The 25,914-nt window shown below is 41.8% G+C and overlaps 1 protein-coding gene across 7 annotated transcripts in view; it reads left to right on the top strand.

Annotated features, from left to right (window-relative positions):
* camsap2a (calmodulin regulated spectrin-associated protein family, member 2a) overlaps nt 1-25,764 on the top strand; it is a 49,971-nt gene extending 24,207 nt beyond the window's left edge. The window contains exons 5-19 of one of the 7 annotated variants that reach the window (XM_069153396.1): nt 4,395-4,427; nt 5,464-5,605; nt 6,382-6,521; nt 13,379-13,475; nt 13,694-13,790; nt 13,930-13,961; nt 14,087-14,156; nt 14,341-16,486; nt 17,673-17,809; nt 18,532-18,755; nt 19,328-19,400; nt 19,950-20,015; nt 21,038-21,153; nt 21,567-21,685; nt 22,297-25,764. In XM_069153396.1, coding sequence (XP_069009497.1) covers nt 4,395-4,427; nt 5,464-5,605; nt 6,382-6,521; nt 13,379-13,475; nt 13,694-13,790; nt 13,930-13,961; nt 14,087-14,156; nt 14,341-16,486; nt 17,673-17,809; nt 18,532-18,755; nt 19,328-19,400; nt 19,950-20,015; nt 21,038-21,153; nt 21,567-21,685; nt 22,297-22,602 — 3,798 coding nt within the window. In that variant the 3' untranslated portion in view covers nt 22,603-25,764. Of the gene's footprint in view, nt 1-4,394; nt 4,428-5,463; nt 5,606-6,381; nt 6,522-13,378; nt 13,476-13,693; nt 13,791-13,929; nt 13,962-14,086; nt 14,157-14,340; nt 16,487-17,672; nt 17,810-18,531; nt 18,756-19,303; nt 20,042-21,037; nt 21,154-21,566; nt 21,686-22,296 lie in introns of those variants that run through there. The other 6 variants (XM_069153395.1, XM_069153397.1, XM_069153400.1 and 3 more) reach the window with 6 other exon arrangements.
* Nucleotides 25,765-25,914: the final 150 nt, after the last annotated feature.

Genomic DNA, 25,914 nt, shown 5'->3' with positions numbered 1-25,914 from the left:
GTGTGTGTGTGGGTGTGTGTGGGTGTGTGTGGGTGTGTCATCATGGTGACCGTCTCTCTCTTGCTTATGGCTGATATTGTTCGAGTTCAAACTGTGGTGAAAGTTATGCTGCAGTTATACACGCTCAGATGAACATGTATCCAGGTGATGAAATAATGTTTTTCTCCGCTCAAAGTCTAAACCATGTTACAGATGTCAGAGGGAAGAATGTTTGCATTACAATGCATTGCATTGTAGAAGCCAGCTGAAAACTTGAAGAAATAATGTAATGTCTCGGACCATTTTAAAACCACCCTCCACGTTGTTTAGTTCGTACAGTGTCTTACTTAAAGGTTCGCCACCTCAGACAGGAGACGTTGCATAATATCAACTCACAGTGTTGGCAGGCGGAGGCACAGTCAGCATCTTTGCAATTTAAATTTAAGTTTGCTTGCATTCCTGTGGTCTTTTTTTTTATCTCCTGCTTTTCAGTGTTTCAGTTTATATAATTTTCTTGAAGCACACATGCTATATCTCCTCATGCAGGTGAAACATGTACATCTGTTATAAAATAGCACATTGTTCTCTTCCTCTTCACCTCCGCAAACAGAGAAGAAATATGTTTCTTTGATGGCAAAAAGTTGCGGTATTTCTACTGTCTTTTTTACTTATTGTAGCAAAGTGAAGATCATCTTTCGGGATCAAATTTTTTTAAACAGTAAAAAAAAAGGCAGATAAACAAAAGTTAAAAAAAAGTCACTCAAACTGCACTAATATGCAAAAATGTACATGTCCTGTTTTTTAGGTCTAGCAGCTTCATCTATCCTCCCCCTATCCCTCCATCAGCCCCCACACCTCCATGCTTCCCCCCCTACTGTCTTTGCCGTATGACTGCAGTGTGAGTCACGCAGGCAGCCTCTGTCTCAGTCAGACACACAGATGAACACAGTCCTAGGACTACATTGTGGAGCTCACCAAGGCAACAGTGTTTTTATTTTAACCTGCTGCATTATGTCCAGGCCTGAGGGTGGGTGGATGATGAAAGGAGGGAACTGTAAAGGCAGCGTCAGGACAGAGGAGAGACCACTAATCCTTTTAAGTTGCAGAAGCTGAGCTGCAGCTCAACCGGACATGTCTGGACGAGAGGATGAACTTTGGAAGGAAGAGGGAGAGTCGCAGGATGATTGAAGTGGGGTTGGCTGGAGTGCATGTATATACACACAGGTTTATTGTGTGCATATGTGTGTGCGTGTGCGTGTGCGTGTGTGTTCTGCCGCAGGGAGTTGTTAGATGAGAGCCTTACCTCCCCATGGGTTTGATCGGTGGTCTTAACAGATTTTACTCTTAGTCTGACCTTGTAAAGCCCAAAGTCTTAAATCAGCATTTTAGATGCAGACAGACTTCATTTCCTTCATCTTATTGTCAAACTGGGGCTGCAGCGTTGGGAGTTTGCGTTCAGATTAACCTGGCAGCAAGTTCAGGTTGGCCCCTCGCTAGGCGATTTGCCGGGATTTCCAGCCACTTGGTCTCATCACATGTTATGAGATTATCTCACTCACTTCCGTTTCTATCATTTTTACATCTTATTTGTCTTTGGTTAGGAAATAAAAGTGGTAAAATATCTCGCATAAGCATAACTGTTTACTCAGATCAAAAAAATACTTTGAAAATAAGCAGGGCTGCAACACTATTTCATATTGAAGAGTGGTTTAAGATGACAGTGACAAAAAGGTAAAAGACCATAATAATATACTGTATACTTACAGTACAATACAGTCTAACATTTTAGGGTCCTTTTAACTTCCAAAAATTGACCTTATTGTGGTATTTTTCTGATCGTATAGGGCAGTAGGTGCAGCAGAATTATATTTCATAGTACACACAAGAACCACCTAGGGCTCTCACCATCATGACATTTCAATCACACAAATAATTGTGATTAAAAATATGTCTTTTTCTGTTGATTTCACTTTGGCGGACAGTTTTTTGCTGAAAATCCGACAAATCACTTTACCTCTATTCAGAAAGCAAGTCGGCGATCAAGAGTAAAGGGATTGATTCATGTTTGTTGTACCAAAAGTTACCGACACAACCCATAAACATCTGCATATTTGCGTCATAAGGTTAGTGAGTGGATGCTGGCAAAAAATAAGATTTGCTGTTGTCACAATTTTATTGTCAAGATAGGATGTAAAAAAAAAAAAAATGTAATCATAAAAAAAAAATGAGTTTGTAAATCCACACAGAGATTACAGCTGCCACTGATACTTGATCTGTAGGAACAGAATTTCAATGACAGTCAGAGAAATGATCAAATCCTGAACTGCCACTGCTCTGTATCTGCCACGCTCCCGTCCTGTCAATCAAATGTTGGCCTGAAGGCCTGGACTGACTCTGTGAGGATACGTATCGGAGAGAACAGATTTATTGCCGCTTGGCCTGAAGAGCTGATGTGAGGGCAGAGTTTCTCTCTCGCTCGTTGTTTACAAGCATTCTGTGTAAGGCCGCGCAATTTCAGAATTTAAGTTTCAGGAAATTGTCAGAATTAAAATCACTTTATTTCATAAGGATCACAAATCATCCATGAAATTCCTTGGATTTAATACATGTAATTATGAGAGTAAGGAGTGACCAAAATATTATCTAGAAATGCATGACAGCAGTGAAAGAAGCTCCATCATCAGTTCTTGTCAATGTACTGTAGTTTAGTGAGTGCGACACAATGCATGAAATACGGACTGGGCGGGCATCTCATTCCACTGGCATTGTGTATAAAGACCCCGTAAGTAATACTAAATTGCAGTGGATTATAGTGCATTAAATAAACTGCACAAACCTGTTATTGCCAAATCATGGATCTTTTCTTTACTCCCTGTAATGTGATCCGTTTATAATCCAAGAATTCAGCGAACTGGGAAATTTTTTTAAAAAGTTAGCTGTGCTGTGGTGTCACCTTCAAAGACCATCCAGTCCCTGGAAAATAAATTTAAACAGATTAAGTGATGTGTTGTAGATTAGATTACATCAAGTGTGCTCCTCTGATGGTGTCAGAGTCTGCTGGTAACTCTAATTACTATTCAGAGAGCTGTGACGCTAATCAAATCAGGAGAATCCAAGAAAGCTACTATTGATCCCCTCATCCTCTTGCTGCCTTTAATATTTATTTTGAAGGTTTCCCTACAAAACGGCTGTATTTTCTCACGAGCCGCCGCTTGCCTTTGAAGTCGAGAACTTGCCAGCCTCTTTCAGTGGCACTTACATTTTGGTTCTTTTGATGCTTCAAGGTAGTGTGAGAATTAACTGTTAACTGAGGCGAGCCTCTCCTCTGGAATCAGCTTACATTGTCTGTTGATAGCTGACAGTTTGGTTACATTTATACAGTGGGATTTTTTTTTTTCAGATGAAAGTTTGCCGTTGAAGGTGCTTAAATGATATGACAGTCAGCAATTAAACGGTGTGTGTGTTTTGTTTCAGGATAGACTTTAAAGAGAATTTGTTTGGGGAGGCTGCTTCACTGCTTAATTCTGAAATTCCCTTTTAGGTTTGGCACATCAACTGTTAGTTGGAAGGACATTTGGGGATCTAGGGGCATTTTTCGATGCACTAATAAAATCAGAAGGTGTATCTTTCAATAAACTAAATGGATGCTGAAATATAGATGAACACGATGGCTGTCAGGAGATTTTAACCAGCAGCTGCATTGGTGTTTACTCTTTCATGCTCCGCTCTGAATTGCAACTGAGTTGGAATATTTTTACATGACTGTTATTTATTCATATTTATTTCAGGATCTGATTCATACCACATGAACGCATGAACTGGCATTAACAACTGTGCATGTCCTGTTTTGGTGTTGGATTTCACTCTGACGTGGTCAAAATACATGAAAATACATATAGAACACTTCTTTCAGGTAAATGGTGAAAACCACTTAAATCTTACACCCATGTCATTTTCATTCAGGGCTAAAATATATGTTGCCCGGTCTAATTTCTTGTCTCACATTTGCTGCACATGAACTTTGAACTGTTGCTTTTGTTTTGCTATTAATATATAAAGGGAAAAATGATGTTACTTAAGTGAAAGTACCGTATTATTGAAGAGAAATTGTGACTATGAAACTACCCTACAGTATATTTGGTCTGGCTTATAATTCAACTCTTATTGTGTAGATGTGTAAACAATGAAGGCCAAATGTACACACTGAAAACTAAACTTCCCATTACACTAAACACAATTTCAAGGTTATGTGAGTTGAGTGGGATGCTTTTCATGCTCCCTCAATAACACGCTGCTTGTTTTCCCCTTCGGTCACACAGTTGTCATGTCTTTCCTAATCGCATTACTAACTAATCTCACTAACAGGTATTTCTCTGTTGTTGTGCTTTTTTTTTTCATTTGCTGTGCTGCTCCAGTCTCCAACCAAGTGGTACATGAAGCTTGTGCCTGTAAGTCCACTAATCAGTGCCGCGCTCTTTCATCTGTGTCCATAGTGACCGTGTCTCTCCTCCCTCCCTCCTCCCTCTTTCTGTCTTGATTGCCGTCATTTTATCACATTTGCATCAACCTGTGACTGCAATGTTAAATAAGCACAATTAATCCCCTGTGCTGTATCCATGTGATTTCATTTACAGTGAAAATAGGAAAAGAATTCTCTACAAATGTAATTGCATTTCTTTAGATAATGCAAAAGCTCATGAATGACATTAAAAATCGAAATATCCATTATTGTATCCTTTACGGTCTCTATTAACTGCTGTTTATAAGGTTAAGTTTTACTGAAATCCACGTGGACATGAGGAGTATGTTTGTCTCTAACAAGCTCCCTTGTATTTGCTAATTTGAACGTTCTCGTCAGTGGAGCTACACACTCTTCGGGAATCACTGAAGAGCTCTCAGGGGATTAGCCCAAAATTAAAAAAGAAACAAATTTCAATTTCAGAAATGGAATGTCTGGGAGCAATTGGCATGAAATGGTTTCAGAGTTTGTGTGCCAGCATTTACTGTCGCTTACTCTTGTAAAACTATTTCCCTCAAACAAATAGTGTGAATGTAAAGACATCTGTATATTTATTCAGCTAGAGTTACCATACATACAAAACTGGCACAATGATTTCAACACAATGCTGACATTCTACTGAAAATACTCAACATGTTGAGAGGGTGCTTATTTTGTTCTTCATATTATGATGACGAGAAAAAAAAAAATCAAGATCAGATGATAACATACAGAAAAAGTAGACAGTCAGCGACAGTCAGTTGAGTCAATCGGGCAGCTGTGTTCGCCTCATTAGAAGCCTCACTGTGAGGTGTTTGTTGTTGCTTTAAAGAGCAAGAGTTTGTTTTGCGAGGGTTGCTCTATTACACATGCCTTTTTTTTCTGCCATATTTAACAAAATAAAAATAGAAACAATTGGACAATTCTGGTACAATAGCTGCTGTAGATGCAGGCTGGGTAATGTTGTTGTGTTTTATGGCATGCAGGCTCGCTACAGGAAGGAGCAGGCCTCGACCCAGCCAGCTCCCTGGATCCCTCCAGTGGACAACCTGCTGAAAGACAGCACAGACGGCTCGGCCCTCGGAGCACTGCTGCACTTCTACTGCCCTCAGCTGCTGACCCTGGACGGTAAGGAAAGGGCACGAGTGAGACAGAGTGGGCTGAAGGAGAAGTGGTGTGTGTTTGGTTTTAGGTGACGTTTGCAGGTTCTGCCATAAAATCCATGCTCACCCTACTTGATCTACGGGAGGCTCATTATTCCGTTGACCCAACAAACGATCCCAAAATGTTGCCTGAGCTGCTTAAATTCCAAGTGATTAGGCCCTTTTTCAAACCTCTGTAACTATTTTTTATTCTGCATTGTTTTTGGTTTTTTAATAAAGGATTTTATCTCTACAGAGGCATATTACAATGTTAAGGCACATTCCAGTGTCAGTCAGTCAGTCAGTCTGTCTGTCTCCTGCCACTTCACAGATCGTTTCATTTATCACAGATAAGTAACAAACAATAGATGCAACTTAATCACTTCACTTTGCTGATGAAATATGTAAATATTGGACCAAACACAAACACACTACATAACATCTGCTGTCATTTACCTTAACTGAAAACATCGCGGAGGCAAAAGATCAATCGATCAGCGTTGCTTACTGTTTAAATGTATTATCACACGGCTTCACCCACTGGCTGATGACTTTAAGCCACTCTCATGATTGGTCAGACAAAACTTTACACTTTTACCATTGCTCTCTCCACACTCGTCATCCATCTCTGACCGTAAACAGTCATCATCAGCACAGTAAAAACCACTGAGGTGGCCGTTATAACCGGAACAACTTCAGTCATCAAATTCACACTTAAGCCACACCAACCCTGACACCTGATGGCTCCCTCTGCCCTCACAGACGTCTGTCTGAAAGAGAATATGACGCTGGCCGATCGACTGTACAACCTGCAGCTCATACAACACTTCTGCAAAGACAACCTGAACAGCTGCTGCCACTTCAGCCTGGAGGACATGCTCTACGCCTCCTCCACCATCAAGGTATTGCTCCAGTCTGCCTGCTTTTGACATCTAAATGAGAGATTTGCTACTTCACTGGGAAAAATGTGGAGTGCTTGAAAGGTTTTGCAGATGTTTAACATTTTGATTTTGTAGAAATGCTTTTGTAAATTGTAAGAATGAATTTGAGGCACTGCGTTATTAGTTCCAGCATGAAATGCTCGTTTAGTGATGCGGATTCTGTTTGGTTTGTTGGTTGTCCAGAGGTTCTTGCAGCGAACCAGTTCACTCTTAGTGAGTAAGAGTCTTTACAGCACTAGAAAGATGTCTGCTTGAATTTAAACTGCAGAAAGTGTGTGAAACGGTCCCTCATGATAAATGGCTGATAACAAAAAGTCCAATCCGAAGTCATGGTTGATTTAAAAAGTCTTTAAAAGGGCTTGGTTAAGCTGATGATAACTTCCAAAAATACTGTTTATTCATTTATAAGTTTTTCAACAAAACAGATTAGAAGTCCATATGGTGTGGTATCCAGTCAGTTAGGCCAAATGAAACAGGAGAAATGAGCAGCACTGCAGGCCAGCGTGGTGAGTCATGCTGTGGAAAAACCTTTCAATCCAAACGATCCGTCTTCACCGACCATGAGCCTGGACAGCTCCACTCAGCAGGCTCTTGATTTTGCTCTCTTTTTATTTATCTGTTTCTTTCCTCCTTTATATCTTTTGTCTTGTCTTCTGACTTTGAATGACTTCTCTAATTCTCTCCTGTCGTACATGTTCTCTCTGACTCCTGGCCTTTCTTAATTAGCATTCCTTTCTCTGACACACTCCTTCTCTCTCTTTTACTCACAGCTCGGTTCACAGTTCTCGCTTACATCCATACCACCACTGTGTGTGTGTGTGTGTGTGTGTGTGTGTGTGTGTGTGTGTGTGTGTGTGTGTGTGTGTGTGTGTGTGTGTGTGTGTGTGTGTGTGCTGATGTGAGATTACAGATTGCCATTGTCTTTGTTATATAAATGTGTGATGCTGCTAGACTGCATCTGTCAAAGCAACAGCTCCGAGCCTGTATTTCAAATTGAGCTCAGTCCCTGCCCTACTTTTCTTTCCTCTATAAAAAAAAAAAAAAAAAGTATGGTGTATTGGTTAGTTGAGATCAAGCATAGATCTGGTAAAATATCCAAAGGGGACGATTTCAAGTGAGAAAGCTTTATTGTTTTTAATATAGTAGGCAAAGGTGACAGATACTGAATTGCTGTTTAAGTCAAAACAGTAAGGGAGTGATGATGTTTTTGAGCGTTACTCTTCCGAGTAGTTTTCTGTCTCCTCATATTCTTATTGCTTTTTAAAACCCTGGGGCACAGAATGAATTGGAAACAAATGCATACACACTATGCTTTTTTATGAATGCAGGCATGCGTGCACACAGAAAAGAAATTACCAATGTTTTACTCCTTCATAGAATCTATATTGTCTCGAAAACATTTCTGTGCAGCTGTCTTTTCTTGGTCAGTTGCTGTGTGCACATGCTGTATGTATTTTCATTGCTGCAACTTTTCCTTTTCATCAAATTGTCATTATAGCCATTGAAGTCCACAATTCCCACAACTTCCCAGAACAGTCACAGTCACGGTTTTGTCACATAAAAGCCTCAAAAGCTACCGTAATCACAGAGTACTTCTATTTGTCTGGTGGTTTGACTTCCTTCCCTGCTGCATGTTTGCATTTGTTATTTGTGTGACCGTCCCAGTGAGTTTTGCCTAGGAGCTGCATAGGTGGTAAAAAAAAAAAAAAAAGTTGATGTGTCTGGATGAGTCTGACTTTGCCTGACTGTCACCTCAGCATGTCCTCTCATGCAGGACTGTTGCTCTCAGCATAGACAGAATACAGATCACCGAGAGGGCAAACCTCAGTCAGTCTAAACGGACTGAACATGTCTCTTATACCTCAGAAATATGTTGTTTTCAGTGAAGTTGTTGCCACAATTTAGTCTGCTGCAGAGATTATAGAGTTTTGAAGTTAAGAAACAGCAGATTGAAAAAGGCCAAAAAAATAGAGATTTAAAGGAGTGCATTAACAGTAGCAGCAATGAAAGGCAGTATTATCAGCAGTACTGACAGCATCATAAGGTAATATATAGCAAAATACAACCATATCATATTGAAGGATGAAGTACTTATATCTCGTTTTTGGAAATATTATCCATCACACACTCAAAGCAGCCCGAAGCAAACACACACTGACAAAACAAAAAAAAAAAGAACCGCGTTGTTGGAACCAGCTAGTAGCAGTATTTTGCTGATACTGATTTCAGGAGGGATGAAACAGTCCCACCTGGGCAGAGTTATTGCCTGAGAGGAGCCAGAATTGCATGCAAAACCAGTTAGATTCAGTAACCTTGACCCAGATTCCAGGCAGTAGCACCCTCAGTGCCTGTACGTTGTGGCCCGTCACACTAATGGAGACCTTATTATGGAGAGTGAGCCGAGACGTTAGAGGGGAGGGGAAGTGAGAGAGGTGTTGATGTGGAAAAAAAACTGGAAACAGGAGAGATGAGACAAGAGGGATGTTAACAGAGTTTGTAACTGTTAGAAATGAGATGGAAGAGGCTTGTGGGGAGCACAAAGGGGGACGGCATCGTTTGGGAACGTTATGGCATGATTGGACATGTTATCAATCAAAAAAAACACACACCCACACCGTGACTGCATTTACACTTTGATGAAAGTGTTCCTGTGTTAATTATTCCATCAGATGTGATTAAAGATGATTAAATCTGATGTTTTCCAGTCAGAATGGTCCAATATGGAATACATTTCAGATTTCTATTTCTTTATTGATTATTAAACAGTTCGGTGCTACCTAAATACTGTCACAGGAATGCACACTGCCGGCAATATAAAAGATATTCAGATAGATGCCATAAATGTGGGAAAGCAACAAATCAACACATTTGAAAAACTTGAACCAGGGAATGTTGTGGTGTTTTATCCTTAAAAGTAAATTAAGTGCCTAATCAGTTATTAAATTAAATTAGTTATTAAATAGTGCTGATAAGATGAACATAAATCAATCTCACTATATTAGCTTGAGATCAAGGGTCAAAAATTAGACACAGCACAGCAAAACACAGCAATGAAAAGAAACCCAAAACCTGACAAACACAGTATCAGGAGACCCCTCAGTTCAGTTTGAAGCTGGAGCTGGTGTGGGTGAGACATTTTGATGGATACTATCATCCAACAAAATCAGATGCAGAAAATTGGAATTGAGCATGAAGCCTCACTGTTTGAACATTTAACAACTGAGTCAGTGTCTTCATGGCCCCACACACACACACACACACACACACACACACACACACACACACACACGCACGCACGCACAATCACACACCAGTCTGTCTGCCATCACGTCAGATCCCATGAAGGGCGCTACACACACAAACTGCTGCCTTCCCTCTCGAGGTTTGGAGATGACAGGATCACTCCACATTATGCTCAGTACGACTCAATAAGAGACAATACACTTCAGTACCCAACCCCCACAGCCATACGTTATATACATTACTTAGGGCCATTCTCCCTAAATGGACACTAGCCCAGTAAATCACGCCAACCCACTCCAATTTACTGCCTCTACATTTAATGAATTCACTGCACATCTAAATTACCATCTGTGGATCCAAGAGAAATGAAATTCACAAGCTTTGGGCTTTTTCTTACCAGGAGGTTCAGAGCAGACGTGCTGAGGTTGCCCTGAGGAAGGCAATTAACACACTGACTGTAATTCATAAACTGCCTCTTCAACATGACTCTCAGTCAGCCATGTGTCCATAATGTGACTATTGGACGTCAGCGATGAAGGATGGTTGTTCCATTGTGAGGTATCATCTCCCAAAAAGTAGCGCATAGTATTTTTTGTGAACTAATTACCCCCAAAATAATGGTTGTGACTAAATCGAACACAGACTGGTCTCTGTTAAAAGTACTAGATTACCTTATATTTGACTGTTATACCTGGCTTGATCAGCATTTAGTATTGCTTGAGAATAAATATTCACTTCCTAGATCAGCATCAGGTAAAAAGGTGCAAGGGTTTTGTAATACTGTGTCATTGTTTCATTACTGGAACATCAAATTTTGGTGTCTCATGTCTATGTGTGGCCACTTTTCTAAATGTAAGGTAGGCTCGGGTTTTTCAGCAGGCGACTGACAGCAGCCTGACAAACTTGGCGGTTTTCCAGATTGTAGTGAGACTGCTGGACCTAGATTCTTTAATCAATCCGCTGGCCTGGTGACCGTTGAGATTAATGTCTTGTGAATGCTCAGTGTGTGGCTTGGACTTGTGTCTTGCCGAGTTGGATAACATAATGTTGTAGTCGTGTATGTGTGTGACCTTCTGTGTGCAATTGTATGCATGCTGGCTCTATACATTGCTAGAGCATTTAAATGTTTCACCATTGTGTAAGTGTGTACCACACATAGAGCTGAAAGGAGGAGGGGGGGGGGGGGGGGTTTGCCTATCCCCGCAGAGGGGATTAGCTCCCCCGCCGCCCCACCACACTCAACTCTGAGCTCTCTTCTCGTAATCACCAATCAGGTTCCTGAGACTCACGCACTCAAATCTCCAAACAGCCAGATCTGGCAGCGACGCAGACCTGGCAGCCCACGAGGTAGTAATGCCAGTCAATGGGGAGCTGAGTGGAGTGCTAGTGCAGTGGTTGGTTGTTTAGAGATCTGTGCGAGTGTGCGTGACTGCTGAGGGGTGGTATTAACCTGGTGGGTCACTGGTGGTCAGAGGAACAGATGGGAACAGAGAAGGAGTAAGGGTGCCACCAATCCAGGCAGGACGGATGAGAGGAGATCTTTGTCTCTCTTTTTTTCTTTGTCTTTTTTTTTTGCTTTTGCTTTTTCTGTTCATCTTAACCCTTTGAGGAATGCTTCACATGCTGAATACACCTGAAGGTAACCGGCACTATTTGACTCTGTGTTTTCTTAATTCTTTGCTTAAGAGCTACTTAACCCCAGAGTCAGAAGAAGAGCATGTGTAATTCAAAATATAGCTTGGAATACTTTTTTTTTTTTTTTTTTAAATCGACTGATTAACTGAAGTTTTCCTTTAAAGCGTTGAGTTTTCATGTAAAGTTGTTATATTAGATATTTGTTTGTGTTGGTACTCAAATTACTTTGTTAACCATGTGCTTTACTGCTTAACCCACTTCCAGCATGATCAGTCGTAGCAGACACACCTCTTCCATTCTTGCAGTTCTGCACACCAGCATGTGAGTTAGAAAGGGATTCAAAAAATAAGTCAAATGCTGCAGTGGCAGCCACAGTAGTGCAGTGTTACTGGTTACGGGTGTTAATTGCCTCTGGCCCTCCCGGTGAGCTTTTGAGCTGCAGTCAACGGGCTTAAGCAGTGTATGTATGACGTGTGTGTGTGTGTGTGTGTGTGTGTGTGTGTGTGTGTGTGTGTGTGTGTGTGTGCTGGCGTTTGCTTGGCAGACCAGAATTTTGATGATGAGGTGAATCAGGTGTCTTTAGAGCTGAGCCATGCACCATTCATTGTCTTTGTCTGGAGACCACGGGCCGAGTGCGGGGAGAGGGTGTTTCCTCAAGGTCACTCCTGCTTCACTGCACTCATTTTGCATATGCATGTCTGTGCTCATGTGCTTTTATGAGTGAGTGCTGGCATTCAATAACAACAAAAAACTACCCAACTTGGCCAGTTAATCAAAAATGGATTCTTAAAGTATGTTTAAGTCAAAATATTTCTGAGCTGAATACAGCTGAAAAATAACTTGTTTTTAATTGGAAGAATTCTACTTGTGCTTTGCTTTGTTTCAAGATAATGACACGTTTCTCTCATGATGGCTTGAATCATCGCTCACAACATGCAGTATTTAGATTCAATATAAATGGAGTGGATTTTTCTGCAGTGTTGACAAAGACGGCAACAATATAATCAGCCATATGGTTGAAGGGCGGTGTTTTTTTGAGCAATGTCTGCATTTTTTTCCCCCATTTTAAAATGCCTCTCTAACAGATGGATTTGTTCTCCGAAAACAAGCATAGTCGTCTTCCAGAGTCCACACATGGTTCCTTTGTTCTAAGGAAACAAACAACAGTTCATTTGGGAAAATGCAGCACTGAGGAAAATTACTTCGTAAAATATTTTTGGTTTTTTTTTTGCAGTGCAGTGTCCTCCAGCAGTTTGACCTCCCACTGTATGACAGCAGTGTAAAAAAAAAATCCTTTCAACATTTCTCACCCAGTCTAATTTAGGTTAGCTGGTGGATTGCATGCTGGTGACTGAGAACAGAAAAAAAAAAATAGCTGACCTCTATTTTATAAATGAGGTTAATGCCTTAATCGCTTTTCTCTTCCAGCACAGGTACTATTCACATTATTATGGAAGTGGATGATTATTTTATCCCGCATGTGAAAAATCCTGATGTTGCTTACATTGCCTCAGCTAACACACAAAAATAATAATTCACACCTCTGCTAAAGAGAATAATAAATATATATTTGCTGGTAAATGACTCCACTGTAGTTTAAACTGTGAAGAGTCTCTGTTAAAGAGAATTCTGTGTGAAATGGAGCAAGCCTGGTGAATTATTTATATACAGACTAGAAAAGACAAGGATGCTTACAAAGTAAAATTGATCACCTCAGTTTATCAGTGGGGGGGGCAACAGAGACATCTGCTGGGGAAATAGATGCAATGCAATTTCCCGGCAGGTGCTATTGTGGATAAAGTGACAAGTAGCAGGACACATTCAAAGTTTGTTCCTGGTATTAGTCGTGTGTCTTTTTAACAGTATATTTGAGCCGAGTGATTGAATGTAACCCAGTCCTGTGTTTTTATTCTTCGTGTTATGTGTGTTTTCTTCCTCAGAATAACTATCTGGTGTTCATGGCAGAGCTGTTTTGGTGGTTTGAAGTGGTCAAGCCGTCTTTTGTGAAGCCAAGATTATTGGATAATGAAGGCACAGGCAAGTCTTAAATTCAAACCTAACTATACCATTTATAGTAGCAATATTAAATATTAGTGTCATGTTTGTAATGAAGATGTCGTTATTTAAATGTATCTGTGTGTATTTTATGTGGAACATACACACAGAAAAATAATTTTGGGGAAATTGTACAATATTACATTGCAGTCCATTATAAAAGCTTAGATTGATAATTTGTCTCCGCTGCATTACGTCAGAACCCTCATCGCTGTTGAAGAATTTGCCATCCATCCCCATCTCCAAGGCAACAAAGAGGAGTTTCATGGAAAAAAACCCAAGTCCTGAAAGACCCAGGTATTTTAGTCCAAATCATGATATTCAATGTTAAACCATGAGGACTGATGAACCAAATAAAGTCAGCTTGTATTGCAAAATTCTAAAAAGGAATTTATGAAAATGTATATGATGTATGTTTGTCATTTTCTGTCTCTAGTTTACCCCTCCGACCCCAGCCTCGAAACTCAGGTGACTAATTTTGTTATTTACCAAAATGGTTTACTTAGAAATATCAAAATATGATTACTTGTATGTACATTAACTGTTTTAAAACTCAGTTTTACATTTCTACTATGCTTGTCTGTGTCTACCAGGAGAGATCAAGAGATCAACCTCAATGTCCTTTGTTGATGGCAATCTCGGCACTTGGCCCAAAGAAAAACGGTTCGTAATATTGTTTTGTGCTGCTCATTTAACATATTCAATCTCCAAAAGAATGAGTCATTTGGGGCTTAAGAAAAATGTATTGTGATGTTGCCATACCAAACCCTTTCCCCAAACAACCTTTCAAAATCTGTTTCCAAAAGAAGCGTCTGTAAAGTTTGTTGTTTTTTTTCCTCCTGTTCAGGTCCGGGCCTTACGGAGTATCTTTTGACATCCCCTTTGACAAAGAGGACTCTGCTTCTGGCCCTCTGTCCTCCACACGTGGCATGGTCAGGTCCATCAGCACGGATGACGGTTCTGGTTTCAAGGTCCACCACATGCCCCGTGGAATGAAGCGCAACCTGTCCTTCCAGCCAGTGAACGGTCAGAGTGTTGGCATTGAGGAGGAAGGCTGCCCAGACGGCCTCGCTGGCATGGAGCCCAGCAGGAAAGGGTACTCCAACGGACATGGAAGTGTCATAGCAGCAGCTCCCTCCATGGAGGAGGCCCTCCAGATTATCCACAGCCCGAGTAGGCCCCCAGTGGAGGGCATCAACAATGGTTTCTTCCTGCACAATCAGGGCCATGGGGCTGGTGTTGGTGGCTTAGACCCAGTTTCAGAACTGGACTCCAAAGGACCTTCGAGCACCACCGACACCACAGAGGTCGACACTGGCATCCACATCCGAACAGAGGACATGCTGGATGAAGATTCCTCTCTGAAAGACTGCTCTGTGAACATGGAGCTGGATATGGACACGCCAAGTCCCTGCCCAAGCAGTCAGAGCAAGTCTCCCTCGGGAATGAGGATGACCAGCTTTGCCGAACAGAAGATGAAGAAGCTCAATCCATCAGCGCCAGACTCAGGCAGGGGCAGCAGCAGCTCCCTGAAGACCACTCCAGAGGGCTCCGAGTTTGGCCTTCCATTATCTGTCTCCTGGGCTCCGACCCCTGAGCACAGCCCCATCCATCAACAAACCCCACCGCCCGTTACTGCTCAGGCATCGCCCACACCTGTCCATCTTCCACCCAATGACCCTGCTCAAGTCATGGCTACAGAGATGGTGCAGCTGAGGATGAGACTCGAGGAGAAACGGAAAGCCATCGAAGCACAGAAGAAGAAGGTGGAGGCTGCTTTTACGAGGCATCGCCAAAAGATGGGTCACTCAGCGTTCCTCAACGTGGTGAAGAGAAAAGGCGATGGGGCTGCTAGTGGAGAGGAAGCAGGAAAAACTGAGGCAGAAGGAAAGTCAGCAAGTACAAGTCCCACCTTTAAATTTGGGAGGAGCAAGGCGGACACACCGGATGGAGCAGAGCAAAGCAGCACGGCTCCCTGCTGGCAGAAGTCACCTGGCGCAGGTGAGGACGGTGGACAAGGCCATGCTCAGCTAACCGAAGTGGATCTCACAGAGTATACCCGTTCTATCGAGAAACTCAACCATTCTTTAGCCTTCCTCCAGACTGAGATGCAGCGATTGGCTCAGCAGCAGGAAGTGATCATGTCCATGAGGGAGCAACAACATCAGCAGGCCTGGGTCATCCCTCCCCCACACACAAACCCCTCGCCACAAAAACACAGTCGGGCAGGAGCTGTTACTCGATCCTCAGGACCTTCTTCTCCCGCCGACTCCCCTCGTTCCACCCATCGCTCTCCAACCAGCATCAAACGTAAATCGGCTTCCTTCCACTCACGTAATCCTCGTGTCGCTCGACCCAGCGAGCTCAAGTTGGCCCCCTACAATCGAGTCCTAACTGCACCACAATCTGTGGACAGCATCCCAAGGCTACGGCGATTTTCTCCTTGCCAGCCTTTGGCAAGTTCCTTCGTTTACATGGGGGAGAAACCAGCAGCTGCCAATTCAGAGACAGCAGCTCCGGATGGAGATACAAACAAGGAGATAGGTTCGCTCCTTTACCCAGATAGGGAGCTGGAGAGTGCATGTGTCGCCAACTCACGCCCTAGTTCCCCCAGCCAGCAGAACAAAACAGAACAAAGTAAAGCTCAAACCCACGAAATAGAAGCACACGGCCAATCCCAGATCACCGACATGGAATCAGACCACCAGAAAGCCGGAGGTCAGAAGTCCGTTGTAGAACTCAAACCGACCTTTGAGTCGTCGTTCCCGGAGGTCCTGGCCCACCCTGTGGTGGAGACCTTCACGGTGACGCCTACAGAGATCCCTGCTAATCCAGAGACCTCTGGCCAAGTCAAAAGCAGTTTGATTGAGGTTCCTCTGTCAGTCGTGAAGCCACTGGAGGACCTGACACGCGATGATGGTTACGAGATGCAGCAGGGGAATGTGGAAAACCAGGGTGATGAACAGAGGATGAGCCGAGGTTTCTTCTTCAAGGTAGGCCTTTGATTCAAAGAACTCTTATTACATTATAATATCTGAAAACTATGATCCATTTTTTTTTTTTTTTTTTTTATTCCCTCCAATTTCCTTTGCTCCTAACCCAAATGTGTAATCTATCAGAGTGAGGACAGTCTCAAGAAAGTTGAACAAAAAAATGTATTAACGTAAGATAAGTTTCAAGTGTAATAACACATACAATAAGACCACCAATCATAAACATACAAACAGATCCAGCAGCATAAATCATAAGAACACTGAGTACACCGCCGGAAGCCTTCAAACACAGTTGCCCCCAAAAAAAGAAATGATATACTTGTACTGGGGCAGCCATGTTTGTTTTAATAAGGAAACCTTCTTGTTCCCAACAGGAGATGATTAATGGTTGAGGAAACATGCCAGCCGAGGACAGCGTTAACCTCCCATTTATAGCTTGTAAGATTGTTGCTAGCTGCTGTCTGGGCCTTGATGTAGGTCACAAAACTGGGGCTGTTGTGAATAATTCAGACACAGCTGTGGAAATGTTTGGTTGGAGAAGGGTTGACTAGAGTATGAGGGTGAATACTGAGGGATGAGCAATGAAGGTTCACACGAGTAAAACTCATATATAAAATATATTTCAGTTAGAGCCGTGCTGTGCCTCAGTTAGACACAACTGAATTCAAGTTATTTTGCAATTGCATATTTGTTAAATAAAAACATGATTTTATATTATATATATATATGTATGTAAGGGATCCTGTAATTAGAAGACAACCGTTTATTGCATAATAAAGATTAAAGGGTTGAGAAAGACTCCAGAGGAATTGTGCTGGTCCAGGATAAAACCTTCAATGCTGTTGTCTCTCAAAGCCTTTTGTACGGTCTCATTTAATATTACAAAGGAGAGTTGACCTTTCATAATAACAGCTCAGGTTTTGGATTATCTCATTCATTATATCAGATTAGAAAAAAAAAAAAAAAAAAAGGATTTCAGGGGTATCACAGTAACACTGAGCTCTGCGAGCTCTGGATCTGCGTCACCATAGCAGAAGGTCAGGTTCACTTACTGAACAACAGAGTGAATGAATGAATGAATACGTAAATGGTAATTGTGCAATATTCTCTAAATGTGACCACCGTTTCATTTTGAAGGCCCGGTACCTCAGACACTGGGAGGTAACCTGTCTTTGTTTTCTTTCAGGAGGATGGGAAGGCAGTTGAGAACATGGCGCAGAAGAGGGCTGCGCTGCTGGAGAAGAGGATGAGAAGGGAGAAGGAGAGCCAGCAGAGGAAGATGCAGCTGGAAGCTGACCTGGAGCAGAAGAAAGAGGAAGCTCGGTATGCACAGTTACACAGACTTTCTCTTTGTCACTAGGAGTTTTCAAAGCTATCTGTCAGCTTTTTATTTTGGTGGGTCCATCTCTTCTAGCTTCTCTTTGCTCTTATTTTCTCATTTCCAGGCCTTCAGTTTTGTTGGTAGCTTAAGTGAGTAGTTCAAAATAATACACCAATATCTAAGAACAGGACATAGATTTGATACTAATATATCATATCAAAATTGGATTTCTATTCCTAAATAAAATTTGCCTCCACACTAAGGATTAGTGTGACTACAGGAGAACATGACTTGAAATGGAGCAGAATTTAGAAATGTTAGGGTTATTTTAGTTTTTGTTTATTTTATATTGTTTCAATTATCTATTATCCATCAGATTATTCTCTTGATAACCCAATTAACCAATCAGTTTATAAACTATTAGGAAATAGCAATAGTACAAAGCCCTCACAGTATATTTTATCTACAATTACATCAATCAGAGACAACAAAAAAAAGTCCTAAATTTTGTGAAGCACACACCACCCAATCTTTGGTGTTTTACCTTAAAAAAAATAACATAATTAGTTATTAATAGGCTAGATTGTGTTCATTTTTTGTTGGTCAACCAGTTAATTAAGTCCTTGTTTCGGCTCAATTTTGCTTAATGCATTGCACTTCATGAACTAAAAACAGCGTTTCTTATCACTCCTCTAACTCTCCTTCCATCCCTCAATTTGTCCAGACTGAAAGCAGAGGAGGAGCGTAACAGGAAGGAGGAGGACAAGGCCCGTAGGGAGTTCATCAAGCAGGAGTACCTCAGGAGGAAGCAGCTGAAGCTGATGAAGGATTTGGACTCCGTCATTAAACCTCGGCCGGCCGGTGGGGCCAAGCAGAGGCGAGGCCGACCCAAGTCTATCCATCGTGACAGCTTGGACTCCCCCAAAACCCCGGTCAGAGCTGCCACAGGTAACGGTGGAGACGACCCCATCACTCAGAGAGGTCAAGGTCATCCCATCTGTCAAATCAGTGTCCTGCTGCCGCGCTGCACCGTGCCACCTGAGAATGTGTTGGATAGATGAGCTTTATCACATTCTTGATGTCTCCTTAAATAAAAAATTTAACTGATTTGGTCCATTTAAGCTGTCAGTTTGATCAATTGTTCTCAATCATTGATATTAGATTTCATCAACTGATAGATATTATCCAAAGACATCTAACAGGCAATAATAACGAGCAACATATTGAAAGAGCAATGCAGCACCAGTGTGTGCGTGTGTTTTAGATTTAATTAAGCGTTACTTAATGTATGTAGCGTTACTAAACATGTACTGTAGGTTGTTTCCTTATCAGTTTTGTGTGTATGTCATTAAGTGTATTCAATCGTAACAGTGAGGCTGCACTGCTCTGTGACAGGTGCCGGCCACGAAGCACAGCGGACAGTCCGGTGATGTTTCCATTTGTGGTGTTGGTGTAACTGTGTCGTGTCGCGCCCCGTTTTGCTGTCTCACATCCAGGTTCACGCCAACGTGTCTTTTCAGTCTCCAGCTTGTCCCTGGCTTCCCTCAACCTGGGAGACAGCGACAGTGTTCACTCCGAGAAGAGAACACCGAGGTGAGATGCTTTTACGTGCTGATAAATTATGGTGAAACATGCAGTGTGAAATTAAAAAAAAATAAAAAAAAAAGTTTGGCATTTGGTGTAGCCTTTTAATCTGAATTTAAAGTTTGATGCCTTTAAAGTGTTACTCACAAGATTTCATACTTTTTGGACACAGCTTTTCAGGAGTGTAGCAATGACAGACAAAAAAAAAAAAAAAAAAAAAAAAGCTCTGCAGTCTGCCACCCTGCTTATGTCTTAAATAATTCATCATTTTAACCTGGATCACTTGCTTTAAGAATTACAGTTACTAAGCCTCTGCAAATGAGCATTAAATCTGTGCATACTAAATAGAGTGAATTCACAGGGCAGAACATGGGTGCTGCAGTGTTCTGAGGTAACAGCAGGTTTTTTTTCCTCACCAGATGAGAAAGCCCTGCTGTGGCATGTCTTGATTGGATATCCAGCCTGTCACTCCAGCTCTCAGATCTAACATTTGTCCTGTTTTCTTTCAGTCTTCCCTTTTTTTCACTGCTTTCTTTCGTGCTCTTTCACATATGTCAGAAGTTCTAGTTTAGCCTCTGGCAGTCTCTTCTACTTTCTGAGCTCTCCTAAACTGAGAAGGAGAAGGTTAGTTTCTGCTTGGCGGTTAAATCTTAAGGCGCTTCACGCTGTCCTGAGCCCAATCCTCCACTTGAAACCCCTTTTCCCCACACCGGGTTTTATTTGGGATTGGGTGAGCCCTTGAAGCAAAAGCGACATATTTTCTCTCCTTCTTTTGGAAAGATCCTCATAACTAACATCAAAGCACCGGTCTGCTGCCGTGCTTTTTGCAGCATCGCCACCACAAAACAATCACTTCCCTTTTTCCTCTCACCCCTCCACACCAATTCACACTCCTGCTCATTTTATTTTTCCACACCTCATGGCTTTGTTCAGGAGGCACTACGTCACAGACCAACTAACTCACCCTGCATAAAACATCCATCTTATCAAGTCATTAACACCACAGTTGTTCTTGAAACATGTCAAGTTATGTTTAATCCAAATTGAACTTTTTATCGTCCTGTCAGAAGAGGGAAATAAGTAAAATGACTTGTTAACATGGACAGTTTAATTTCACACAAAAAAACCCACAACATTTAAGATACGTTTGGCTTTAATTGCTCTTATTGTATGACTGCTCTCCTTTTTTACATTTCAAGTTTGGAATGGTGTATTTGTAAATTCCCTATCATTTCAGTGGGATATGTGGTTTTCACTTTTTTTACATTCAGAAAATGACTTTAACATAATGTACTTCCAGTCTTTAAAATATAAAAGAGCAAGTAAATGCCAAGTGCTGCACTATAACTGATCAACATTAAATGCACTCACTGCCTGTGCTTGCAAGCTTTGCTGCTGTACTGGTTACTGCAAAGATGTCATCCCCCCCCCTCCCCCCCCTGATACCCAAACCAAGTCGCTGCTTTTGATGACTTAATTGAACGCTGGAAAAGCCCTGCCAGAACTGCAGTGTGTACTTTGCTGAGTGTTCAGGATCAGCACACAAGCAGAAAGGTGAACTAACACTGTGTGTGTGTGTGTGTGTGTGTGTGTGTGTGTGCGCGTGCGTGTGCGCGTGTGCGTGTGCGCGTGCGCGTGTGTTTTAGGCCGGACTCCGCAGATGGCTTCCTGTCTCCGAGTCGCTCCAGCAGCAGGAATGGAGAAAAGGACTGGGAAAACGGATCCACCACCTCCTCCATTACATCCAACACAGAGTATACTGGTAGGTCGACTTCGTGCAGAAATTAGCAGACTTTTATAACATAAAGATGCTGAATCCTAACACATGAGAGCTTAGTTCTCAATATCCACAGGCTGTAATTTACATCTTTTTTTTTTTTTTTAATTTCGCTTAATGTTTGTAATTCTAAAGGACGGGGTTCCCCTTTTCGCAGTTTTTGTAATTCAAAATTGTACGCCGTGTGGACAATTATCTGTCATTCAAATACTGCGTTCATAGATCTCGTGCCTTTGTCAGACTGATAACGGAGAAATGCGACCAGCAGAAATCTTCATACATGATTTAACAAAAGAGAGAGTAAAAATAGGGAGGGAAGTCTTTCCTTTGACACAACTGAAGTGGTTGCTATGGCAACTATCTCGTCCCGACGTTCCGCCGTCTTTGTTTTCATTCAGGACCGAAGCTGTACAAGGAGCCCAGTGCCAAATCTAACAAGCACATCATCCAGAACGCTCTGGCCCACTGCTGCCTCGCAGGCAAAGTCAATGAGGGACAAAAGAACAAGATCCTGGAGGTAAGAGCCTGGTTTACCGTTTCATACGCTGCTGAGGTCGCGGTGCCAATATGTCACAATTAAAGCCCCATAATAAAGAGAAGGTTGGAAGATATTTAATTTTTTTTTTTTTTTTTTTTTTTTAAATCTGCATGCAGTGTTGAGTTTTATTTACAACAGCTGAACATCGATGGGTGAAAAACGAGTAAATTAAAAATCGCATTTTGGTTAAGAGAAACTCAGATCAGCAGAGTGACGAACATGATAGGTCTTTGTTGTACCGATAGAATTCTATTACATTATACTGACTTAAATGTGACCACAAGCAAACCCTAACAAAGTTTTTAATTAAAAACAATTTTTTTTTTTTTTTAGTGAGGGCTTGTCTCTAGCCTCTTCAAAATTAGTTCTCTCGCAGGTAAGATAAACAACGATATAAAGGGGTTTAATTTTTACAATGGGGGGGGGGGGGGAATAAAGCAGAAAAATTCGCTCCTACTCGTAATTCTTTAACTTAAAAGAAGTTATTTTTCAGAGTCAGAGTCCACAGAAAAGGAAAATGTCACTCTAATAATCTCTTAAGCACATGTGACCTTCATATCTGATGAGCTTTTCTCCCTTGACCTAAACAGGAAATGGAGAAATCGGAGGCCAACAACTTCTTGGTTTTGTTCCGAGACGGGGGCTGCCAGTTCCGCTCTCTGTACACATACTGCCCCGAGACCGAAGAGATCAACAAGCTGACAGGCTTCGGCCCCAAGAGCATCACACGCAAGATGATCGACGGCCTCTACAAGTACAACTCGGACAAGAAGCAGTTCAGTCAGATACCAGCTAAGACCATGTCGGCCAGTGTGGACGCAGTGACGATCCACAGCCACCTCTGGCAGACCAAGAAGCCAGCCACCCCGAAAAAAGTAGTGCCTGCCCAGTCCTAGTGGAACTTGATAGCCCAAACATTATCATGCCCCCCCCCCCCCTCCTCGAACGGAACACACCCATTTCAATTTGCACTTCACTGTACATATCCATGGAGATTCAAAACACCTGCAATGCCAGTTAGATGAATGCATATCGGTCTTTTTATGTTTGTTTTTCCTCTCATTGCATCCCCCCCCCCCGTCCTTGTTTATTCTTCATACTCTGGAATGGACATGAGAGGACTTGCAGATTATGAACAACTGGAATGTATGACACTGTTGAAGAGTGATGTAAATGTAATCACTTGTGTGTTTTTAGAGATTGTCATGTTTGAGTCAGTTTACGAAGGCGCGCGTGTGCGCGTCGGGTTTCGTTCCATGTGCCAAACGTCAAAAAAAAAAAAAAAAAAAAAAAAAAGAGACAGTATGAATGCTAGGACATTTTACTCGGTACACTGAAGCACTGAATGTTTTTAATTCATGTACAGATTGATTTTTGCGTCGCATTATCCTGTTGATGTGTGGCCTTATGCGCATTTAGTTGAAGGTGAGAGTGAAAAGAGGTGACTGTAAAGCAACATTTTTTTTTTTTTTTTGTATTTGGGGGGGAAAAACACTTTTTTTTTTTTCCCTTCTCTCCGAGTAAAACAGTTTGTATATTAAAAAGATACGTAAAACTCCAAAGGGCCATAAAAAAAAAAACAACTAATAGCATACAGCTGGCGTTAGCCACACAGCACACGTGTGTTCAGCTCAACAAAACCAAGCGGTTTCAGCTTTTTCAGAACCCCCCCCCCCCCTTTTGTGATTCTTAAAGCACGACGTTACTCCAGATCACTGGTTCTCAACCTGCAGACAACTTCAGCTATAAAAATGTACAACGCGTGCGTCGCAAAGCTGCTGCTGCTGCTGCGTCCCCTCAGTCAGCACAAGACGGGGCGACGAGGTGAATTTATCGGTACAAATGTATTGTATGAAATCACGAGTGACTGACACACAAAAGAAAACTATACACACACAAAGAGTTGTGTGCTCTGTGTGGGAAGTGGGACATTTGCGACCATCCCGAACAGGAAAAAAAAAAAAAAAAAAAAAACATCCGAGCGCCTAAGTGGGAATGTCCCACAAAGAAAGTTGGAGGTATTTGAGAGCTCCGAGAAGTAGTTTTGACATCGCTCGACGTGGCGGCGTTTGAAAAAGAAGAAATGCACTTGCTCCAAAAAAAATAAAAAAAAAAATAAGGTGAACCGGCCAGACCAGCGTAGCCTGGCACACCTCGTTCGCGAGCTTTAAGGTGTTAAAAACAGCAGCGCGTCAGAACCTGCGCCCGCGTTGGTTTACGCGGATGATGACGAGGTTTTTTTGGGGGGGGGGGTTTTTTGTCTTCTGTATTTTGACTGCAGAAATGAAGCACATTTTCTGTAGGCTGCTATTTTTATTTTCTTGTTTTGTCAATGCTCTCAACTGGAGAGCGGGGCATTCCCAGTCGGAAACTTTACCAGCTGCTGCCTGAACACGCGGTTAACGTACCCAGTTTTAGAGCACGCGCTATACACAACCCCGTCCCTGGACTTTCCCCCCCACCACCCCACCACCACATCACCACCACGTCCTTCAAGAATCTGCCAGCCATCTTGCTCCTGCCAATTTAAATAGAGAGAGCAAATCAGTCAACACAGAACACCTGCGTTAATTACCTCCTTCCCAGAAACACTCCTGCAATCCCCCCCCCCCCCTCCCACCCCCCATACAGCTGAAACCAATCAAGCCCCACTCCACCACAGTAAAACACAGATTTATAATATAAAATAAATGAATTCCTGTAACTCTGAATTATGCAGGAGTAGTTGCAGCCAAGTAAAACGGACTAAAATTAGGTGGAGGTGGACTTTAGCGCAGTGGTTTGTTTGCATTGCCCCCCCCCCCCCCCAAAAAAAAAAAGGTTGAGAACCAGTGTTTTAGATCACTTTGCTGCTGGTTCACAGCAGGTTTGTGGACAAATAACACAGCTTAGTATTATTTCTTTTATTTTATATTATGAAATACCTCCTACTGCACCATGTAGGATCTTTACAGTATGTTGTGTACATGTACAATCACACTCTCTTCCAGCCGCTGGTATCAGGAATAGGACTGAAATCCAACACATAATGACAACTATGAAGTATTTCTCTATATATCATGATTGAATTAAATTCTACACCGTATTAAATTTAAGATTCACTCTTATCTTAATAATGTCTATTCATAAAGCTATAAGGCCCTTCTGGTCCACCAAACAGTCAAAATGTAGAGAGCATAGTGCATATACTAGATTTTGAACTAGTTAAAAATCATTTATTCTGTTATTGAAGAGGTCAGTCATGCATTACAGTGAGTATTGCCCAATTCATTCAGAAAGGCTGCATTATAAAATGGTTTTGTCATTTTCAACATGTCTGTACATCTGTATTATCACACAAGTGGGTTTTGACCTGCACAAAGCATTGAGTAAATTAGCAGCACATTTGTCGGTCGCCCGTAAACGCAACATGTCCGAAAATAGGTCAGTAACATGGTCATTTTGTTAAGATGCATTTTTTTTCTGTCAATACCAGAATAAAATTCACACAATAGTCCAAGGGCAGAACAGGGCAGACAGATCCTTGTTGCTGCATACGGGTAGAGACCCTCCACCGGGTTTCATTGGCGTCAACATCATGTTAACGTTTGCCACCGAATGTCATGTCAACGCCATTTGCAGGTACGATTTCCCCAAAAATAAATCTGCTAACATGGTGCTTTGTTTTCACCGGAGGGTGGAAGGGCGGTAGGAGGGGGCAGGGTGGGAGGGGGGTTGGAGGTATTTATGACCAAAAGACAGCGTGTACATGTTTTTGAAAATGTAATGTTGTACGACAGAGAGAGGGGAGTGTTTCTCTGTTGTTGTTTACTGAAAGGATTTGTCCACAGAAAAGCTCTGTCCACCTGCTTTTGGCTGTTTCAGGCCGAGGTAAAAGATTATTTAAACTGATATTGTACAGTGTGTCCGTGTGAGCTACCTATTCACTATGATAACTTTCTTTTGTTCGTCAGACGCTCTGCTGTCATTCCACATATTGCTGAACATGTAGTCTCAGTTTTTGTTTTGTTTTGATTTTCTTTATGCATTAAATAAAATTAAGCATGGCCTCAGCCTTAGGCACGTGGTGTTGACTGTAAAACAAATTATCTAAAAAAAAAAAAAAAAAAAGGAGTTAATATTATTTACTTCTTTTTTTTTTTTTTTTTTTTTAAAGACAGTATAACAATTATACCTCTTCATGAAACTATTCTTTTCGTGGATTGGCA

This window comes from Embiotoca jacksoni, unplaced genomic scaffold (genome assembly GCF_022577435.1).
Source record: "Embiotoca jacksoni isolate LCO1_2020_lvr unplaced genomic scaffold, fEmbJac1.0.p SCAF_19, whole genome shotgun sequence".
NCBI lineage: Eukaryota > Metazoa > Chordata > Actinopteri > Embiotocidae > Embiotoca > Embiotoca jacksoni.
This window is presented reverse-complemented; position numbering and strand designations above follow the sequence as displayed.